At 44.1% G+C, this 7,832-nt stretch overlaps 1 protein-coding gene across 1 annotated transcript; it reads left to right on the top strand.

Annotated features, from left to right (window-relative positions):
- The first annotated feature begins 4,626 nt into the window (after positions 1–4,626).
- Positions 4,627–6,147, top strand: LOC118161119 (leucine-rich repeat-containing protein 30-like). Its single transcript, XM_035316118.1, has one exon. It carries the CDS (start codon positions 4,817–4,819, stop codon positions 5,615–5,617), a length of 801 nt encoding a protein of 266 aa, XP_035172009.1. The 5' UTR covers positions 4,627–4,816; the 3' UTR covers positions 5,618–6,147.
- The last annotated feature ends 1,685 nt before the right edge of the window (positions 6,148–7,832 follow it).

The raw sequence follows: 7,832 nt of genomic DNA, 5'->3' as shown, positions 1-7,832 counted from the left end.
CCCCGACCCCGGGGCTGTTTTTATTTTTTTAAAAAAAAACAAAAAAAAAAAAAAAAAAAAAAAAAGAACAAAACAAACAACAACAACAAAAAAAAAACAACCAACAAGCAAAAAAAAACAGACCAGAAGGGAGGATGTATGTGCAGGATACAAACTCAAAGCAGCAAAAGCTGCACTGGTTTTTGCCTCAGTCTGTTCATGGGCATTTGCAGTCTTTGGAAAAGTAGCCTGAGATTTCTTTCCAAATTAGATCTGCCATCTGGGAAGACAGTTAAATTCCCAAGTACAGCCCTGGGCATGGTCAGAAGCTGCCCTCCAAAATGTGCAGATGCCTGTGTGCCTGAGCAGGTGCCTGTGTGTGCAGGGAGGTGACAGGCAGGCATGTTTTGTCTGTCCAACACCGTGCAAGGCAGCTTTGGATGCAGGACGTGGCAGACAGGGAGGAGATGGTGCTTGTGGGTGCTCCCCTAACCACTCTTGAACAAGATGGGGATGTGGCTTTTGCATCTCAATGTTCCTGGCTCTGAAACAAAGCGTTTGGTACACCACAACAGAGTCCACTCCGTGAGTCTGAGACTTAAACCCAAGGATCCACTTTTATTATTGTTGGATTTCTTCTGGCTGGCCCTGTGGTAAGAGAGGACGTGCTGTTAAAACTACATTGTCTGCCTCCCTAATGCATTATCTACATATTACAAAGGTGCTAATGAAACGTGCATATTTTGATGTCACTGGGAGGTGTTTTTTTTTTTTCTGAATTAAATTGTGTAAATTATTGCAATTATAGCAAACAGACCATTATTCCATCACATATTTTGCCTGTCAAATAAATAATTTAAAATTAAAAAAAAAAAAAAAGACTCATCTGGGGAAAATAATTTTGCGTGTTACATTATTTAACAATTTATACTTGCATTCAAAACTGCTTTTAATTAGCTTCTTCTTGGAGCTCTAGCAAGGAATGGACTATTTTCATTCTTCGCTGTCTTTGGAGAGGCTCCTCTCATGACAGCCTTCTGATGCTGCTTTCCTGAGCTGTCCTTTTCACACCTCTTGTTGTTAATATGGCATAATTAAACTGTCTAAGGTCTACATGTTTATTTGGAAATGTGTAATCAAAGCAAGACTACGCTGCCCAGGACAAAAACAAATGTGTGTGTTTTTCCAGAGATGCAATAAAAATGCTGCAGCAGCTAAGCCCAAGGTCTTTATTCTGAGCGCAAAACCAGCTGGGAGATGAACACAGCTCTTAAATTATGGGCAATTAAAAAAAAAAAAAAAAAAAGCGTTTACTGGTGGTATAGTCTTCTAAAGTGGAAACTTTCCAAGCCTTGCCCTGCTTCAGTTTGTGTTTTGACAGCTTCTGGAGCAGGACTCGATGCCTGTGCATGGCTGGGTACTGCAAGGGGTGTCCTAGACCAGCAGTGGGCATCCCTGAGGGAGGCTATGGAGCACCTCAAATGATGTGGGATGCTTATTCTAGGTACCTGAATGCCATGCTCGGTCTTTCACAGTGAGATTCAAAATCAGGCTGTGGCACCTGCATTTTGATGGCTCCAGTGTGAGACGGTGATTTAGCCCATCCTAAAGTAGTCAAATGAAACTCTTTGGGCTGTGTAGCCTGGATTAACGAGGTGTCCATGGAAGAAGAGTGTCTGACAGGTATCTATCCTCCACCTTTCCTGCCTCATATTCCCACTGAGTTGGTGTGGGGATAGTTGTTACAGGTGATGTGGTGTTGGGTGCTATGGGAATGGCAGCGAAGCATCTCAGAGGGAGAGGGACAGACAGAAAAAAAAAAAAAAAAAAATCCTTTAAATATCTGCAAACATCCACTACCACCTATTTCCTTCTCTGAGATTAGATCAGTTCTGCTGAGCATAACGTCTGCTGTTTTGTGGCAGGGTACAAGAACAGAACCAGCAGTGGGGGTAAAATCAGTCTCTGGCTGGGATCTGCAGCCCTACACAGGGGTGAGCATCCAGTAGAGACCATCAGGAGTCCTTGGTGTGGTCCCTGCAGAGCCAGCTCTGCTGGGGGTGTCTTTACATCAGCCACACAATTGCCTCCTACATCCCAAGCCTGGCCCTTTTCATAGAGTCTATCAGAGTCTGGGCTTTCATTTCAACACCTTGTAACTGGTGAGGGAAAAGACTCACCAGTCTTTAGACTCACCAGTCTTTTTAAGAAAAGATTGCTTAGCTTCATCAGTTTGTTTACACCTAGAAGTCACAACCAGATTTTTGTGTTCTGACTTGTGAAATGGGAACAACCGGTTAGAAAAACCTGAAGAGATGATGAACAGGAGACTGTGCTTGTCCGAGTTGCTTTACAAAGCAGATTTGCAGGCTAACTTCTGAATTCCTCATGTACCTTGATTCAACACTTCGCAGTCTTCTCACTGGGGTTTGTCTAAATTAGAAAAGAATATGCTGGGTCTCTGGGGGGGATCGTATGTTGACAATATGGGCTTCTTGTTATTTTACTTTTTGGATCATGAACTGTATGAAGGAAACACAAGGGAACAATTTGACTGAGGGACATTAATCATACACTGACATTCCTGATGAGCCAGCGATCAGCATCAGGAGGAAGGATGTCCTGCAAGATGGAGCAGAAAAGAACCTGGCACCTTGGTAAAGGAAAGCCCAGGGTCAGACCCCCGGAGGGAAGAAGTGCAGTAGGGAGAACAGTGCCCAGAATCAGAAAAAAAAAACTCTCTCTAAGCTTTGGCTCGGCATGAGGTTCTGTCTGAAAGTCTGGGGTTTTGATGTGGAGAGAGAAATCTGTTTAAGCAGAAGGCAGCATGTACAGCAATTCAGATTATTTCACAGGACAGACATAGCTAATATATAAAAAACATTTTTTCCCTGTAGTAATGGGGATGGCTTTTGTTCAAATCTGAAATGACTCTCATTGCAATAAGTTCTTCAGCACTTTTTTGATGGGAGTTGTGTATGAGTCTTATTTTTATGGTTAATTGTAAAGTCTGTCATTTCTAGTCAGCAACTTTCCCGTGCAAGTGAAAAAAATCTCACTTTTTCTTGGCTGCTATATTCATCTCTGATATATTAATATATTTCCAAGTTATTATACACAGTCTTACCTGTGAACAGCTATTAGACTTCCTCTGTTGAATCTTTTTTTTTTTTTTTTTTTTTTTTAAAATGTCCACTCCTTCTTGATGAAGCTGCCATAACCTTCAGACCCCATTGATATTAATGGTGACCCTAAGAAAAGGGTAACCATTCTGTGTCCCCAGGATCTGCTCACACCATTGTTCACCGAGTTGTGATAGTCCCAGCTCAGTAGCTTGCATGGTCCCCATTAGGAAGCCATTGTCATCCTAGAAGTTTATGATGCAAAAGGAGCCTCATAGCACTGATGGATACCAGGCAGGTGGTAGTTTTCTCTTACAGATGCATCAGAATGAAATTCAGAGTTTGATTTCAATAGGGTTTAGGGTATTTGCACTCCATCCAAGTGGAGGGTAACAGTCAGTATGCAACAGCCCTTGAAGTCTGTATCTGAGGGCAAAATCCAATAGAAAACAGGAGAACCTAAAGTGTAAGTTCAGAAATGGTATTGGTATTCACCTGTAATCCCCAAATCCTCTGGTCAGCATCTTCTGCCTAGCAGGGTCCCAGCACTCTCCACCCATCCATGCAACCATGCACTTTCCCAGTGCTGGGAGACAGGTTCCCTGCAAACTCAGCACCATCCAGGGCTGAGGACATTGGATCTGGAGTGGGGAATCGGAGCTCATGCATTCACTGTCCACAAGACCTCACCTGGTAGACCTGTTCACACCACACTTACAACACATTGTCTTCTGTCTTTAATTGCCAGTGGGAGATTGTAGAGACCCTTCTCCTTGAAAAGCATCTGATATGGTCATTCCAAACATTTTTTAGCTGAAAACCTTAAGGATTAGAAGATGAAATAAAAGAGGTAGCTTTCTCAGCCTGAGGCTTCAAACCCACAATTGTCTCCTTCTGGGAAAGTGCCCTGCTCTCTGCATTGCATGCTGTGCTGGGTGACTTCAGCTAAACCTGATATTTTTCATCTCTTACAAAACCATGCAGTAAGGAATAAATTTTTTTTTTTAAATATGCCAGAATAAGTGCAGCACAAGAAAGACCGTATCTCTGTGGTGCAGAGGTTCATGTACTCAGCAGGAGGGAGGAGGACTTCCAGATTTCAAAACTGATGCTTTATTGTGTTTGGTTAAAAGCAAAAAATGTCCTGGAGGGCAGGGCTTGTTCCTCGCTTCCAGCTCCCAAGCCATCATCTATGAGTTTGTCTTCTTGTCCCATTTACCATGTGCTTTATTTACCCTGCCTTGCTGCTTCCATTGCGATTCCTTGGGAGTGATCAACGTGAATGCCTCAGACAAACATCTTAGGTGTGACCACCAGGACAGAGTTACAAACAAAAAAATGCCTTTAACTAAACTGCTGACAAGCACAGGTACAGCACTGCTGTTTCACTTTCTGAGCACCAGCAGACATGTGCCACCAGCTCTCTGTCTGAAAGCACGAGAGGAAATATTTGCAGCCCAGAAACTGTGTTTTGTGTACACTGCAGTGCCGGCAGGTAAACACCTGACCGAGCAAGAAGGGCAAATGTTTGCTCAGCAGGATGTCTCTGAGCAACCCAAACACTCCGCATGTGTGTTGTTATGTGCCTGGCAGAGAGGAAAGCTGACAGAAGGCCTTGATCAACCGAGAACCTCAGCAGTTGCCTGTGGTGCACGCAACAAATTGTCGGTCACCATCCTGGGCTCAGTTCGGCCAGCCACATTTTTGGTGGGAGAATGAACGCAGCCTCTTCCTTCAGATGTGCCCCTACGGGTCCTGACCCACTCTGGAGGTACCTTACAGAGCATGACCCCAAGTACGAAGGGAAGAAGAAACTGAAGATCTCTGGCAGAGAGCTGGCAGCGGTTCCTGAGCAGGTCTTTGGCTTGGACCAGCTGCAGGTCCTGGAGATGAGCCCAGAACGAGAGAGCTGCCTGAGGCACCGCCTGGAGCTGCTCCCCCGAGACATCAGCCGCCTGAAGAACCTCACCCTCCTTTACATGGACTCCAACAACCTGAAGGCCATTCCTGCCGAAATCGGCTCTCTGAGGCACTTGGAGAGGCTCACCCTGAGCAACAACCGCCTGAGCTCCCTGCCCCCTGAAATGGCGGCGCTTCAGAGGCTGCGCAGCCTCCACCTGGCCAACAACGGCCTGGTCGAACTGCCTGCCCCCCTCTGCCAGCTGAGGGGCCTCACCTTTCTGGACGTGAGCGACAACAAAATCCGCACAATCCCCTCCGGCATCCAGCATCTGGAGAAACTGGAAACGTTGTTATTGCTCTTCAACTCCCTGGAGAGCCTGCCCGAGGATATCTGTGTTTTAAGGAACCTGCACACACTTTGGCTGGGAAATAACCATTTACGGGCCCTTCCGGCAAGATTTGGGGAGCTGGTGAACCTGGACTGGGGATACAATTACTGCTCATGCAATTTTGAGGGGAATCCACTGGAAAGTCCTCCCCCTGAAGTCTGCAGCAGAGGCCCTGAGGAGATCAGAGACTACTTCTTGTCGCTTCATAGGGCGCAGAGAGAATAGACAACTGGTGCCAGTCCTCCTCAGGTGACTGAGATGGAATTATTCTGTGCAAATCATCTGCACAAGAGAAATGTGTTTCAGGTGGAAAAGTGGTGAAATCACTCTGTGGAGCTCCAAAGCTTGGTCTCTGCTGTACCGTGATTTCTCTGGCAGTCTGTTTTTTGACACCAGTACTGAGTGATGGTCTATACCTTTCAAAAATTATTTCAGGGACAGCTATAATCTTTTCTAGTTTTTGTAGTTGTATAGATCTATCTCAGGAAATGTAACTATACATTCAATCTGAGAATATGAACAGTATCTAGTCTGAGAGGATAGAGTCAGGTAAGCACCTCGTGGCTGTAAGTGGCAATAATGTTTTAGTAGTTTGCACACTGGGTCGGTGCTTGAGTCTGGACTTCCATTAGGTGCAGTCTGAGATTTGTGGAAGTGTTTATGACTATACAGACTCATGAATTTGGATTTATCTTGAGGTGGCCCAGAATCTCATTACTTTCCATGGCATTTTGCAGTTTTGCATCCAACACAAATGTAGAAGCAGCTCGGGCTTCTGCCTAGCTCTGGATAGAAGCAACCTGTATCCAGGTCCCACAAGGTACCATGCAAGTGATGTATCAAGGCTGGGAAAGTGTTGAGAGATATTAAAAGATATTAAAATATGAGCATGCAAACTTCCTGCAAGGGAACATTTCTGAAAATTCATGTTTATAATCATAAAAGGCTTCATCAGTGTTACATTATGGAAATTTGCTGAGACTCCTTTCTGTTTCATTCTGCTCTCCCTTCCCTCGGTCTCTCATCAGCATTTTCTTTCCACATCTCCTTAGCTTTGCTCTTGTTGAGTGTTTTCTCTGTGGCTGTTGACTCTGACATTATCTTCCTGTTTTCATTATTTCCTCCTCAAAAGCCTCTCACTTCCTTATAAATGCTTTTCTTTGCCCTCTCTCTCCTTTGTTTTCTGTTTCTCATTTGGCCAGTGTACAGAAAGCAGAAGCTTTGTGCCTTTCCTGGAAAGGAGAAGGGCTAAGTCAGGTCTGCTGGGATCTGAACATGTGCTTCCATGGTTCACAGAGAAAGGGAGAGACAGTGTTTGAGGCACTGATATATGGACCATTAAATCTATTGTTCAGTCATTTTCTTCTCCTCCTAGCAAAGATCAGCATGAGGAGAACAGGAGACCTGAGCAGATGATGAAGTTGTATTAGGTAACAAAAAGCAATGCCAGATATTCTTGGCATGAACTGGTTTGTACATTGCTCTGACACACCAGCTTGCTTGTTTGCTTGTTTGCTTGTTTAGGGCATTGCATAATAGCAATATCAGAAGTGGAGCATAAATAATAAAAAATGTTATTCCCCTGTTCTGGAACAAATATGGGACTGAAGTTGTAGTAAGTGTGGTCTTTTTTAGAGGCCCATGTCTGACACACTGAATTAGGTCAGGACAACATCTTTAGCCATATGGTAAGAGGGACAATTCGTCGTGTCCTTTGTCAAACCATTCAGATCCTGGCTCTCTGTTTCTTTTCTGCACTGCACAGAGTTTGGGCTTGAGGATCCATTTCCAATTTTGGCAGCCTTTCCCTTCAGCTTCTTGACCAGTGATTCCCAAATGGCAAGCTGACTTCAGCTTGCTTGGGGAGTTTACAGCATCCTATAGCTTTTGCTTTTGTTTCTGACCCACAAGTTTTTAAACGTTAGAGGGTCCTACAAGTATCATGTTGAAGAGTCAAACTCCTTTCAAGGCCATTCAGAGCTTAGTTCAACTTGTCCCTCTCCAAAATAATTAAACAAATAAGTAAGTAGATAAAACAGTTCTGAAACATGAAGCGTGATTGCATCCATTGTCATTCCTGGGAATAAATGGAGCTAAAAAGGGGGTTAAGGCTTACAAGAAAATGTAACCTTTAATAACCAGTGTCAATACCTTTGTTGTAGTTCTCCATTTTGTAGGGATCTAGAGAAATTCTGTGAAATCAATGCAAGGGAAGGCACTTTGCCCACACCATCATAGTGCTTGTGCAGACTGGTTTGTATTGTTTGGCAAGAAGAAATTCTCTCCCTGTATCACGCTTTGTCCTGGTTGCTTCCAAAATCTCACTTCCCAAAGTAGAACCCCCCACAGTGCATAAGTGTTGTTGTATTCTAGCATCTGTGTTAGTGGCTTAGTTACACAGAGCAATAACTAGATCTTGGTGTTGTCATTAAGAAGGTAT

Source organism: Oxyura jamaicensis, chromosome 2 (assembly GCF_011077185.1).
Source record: "Oxyura jamaicensis isolate SHBP4307 breed ruddy duck chromosome 2, BPBGC_Ojam_1.0, whole genome shotgun sequence".
NCBI lineage: Eukaryota > Metazoa > Chordata > Aves > Anseriformes > Anatidae > Oxyura > Oxyura jamaicensis.
This window is presented reverse-complemented; position numbering and strand designations above follow the sequence as displayed.

Excerpts from the sequence above, each read along its gene's own strand:
- LOC118161119 (XM_035316118.1), top strand. The coding sequence starts at position 4,817 with ATGAACGCAGCCTCTTCCTTCAGATGTGCCCCTACGGGTCCTGACCCA.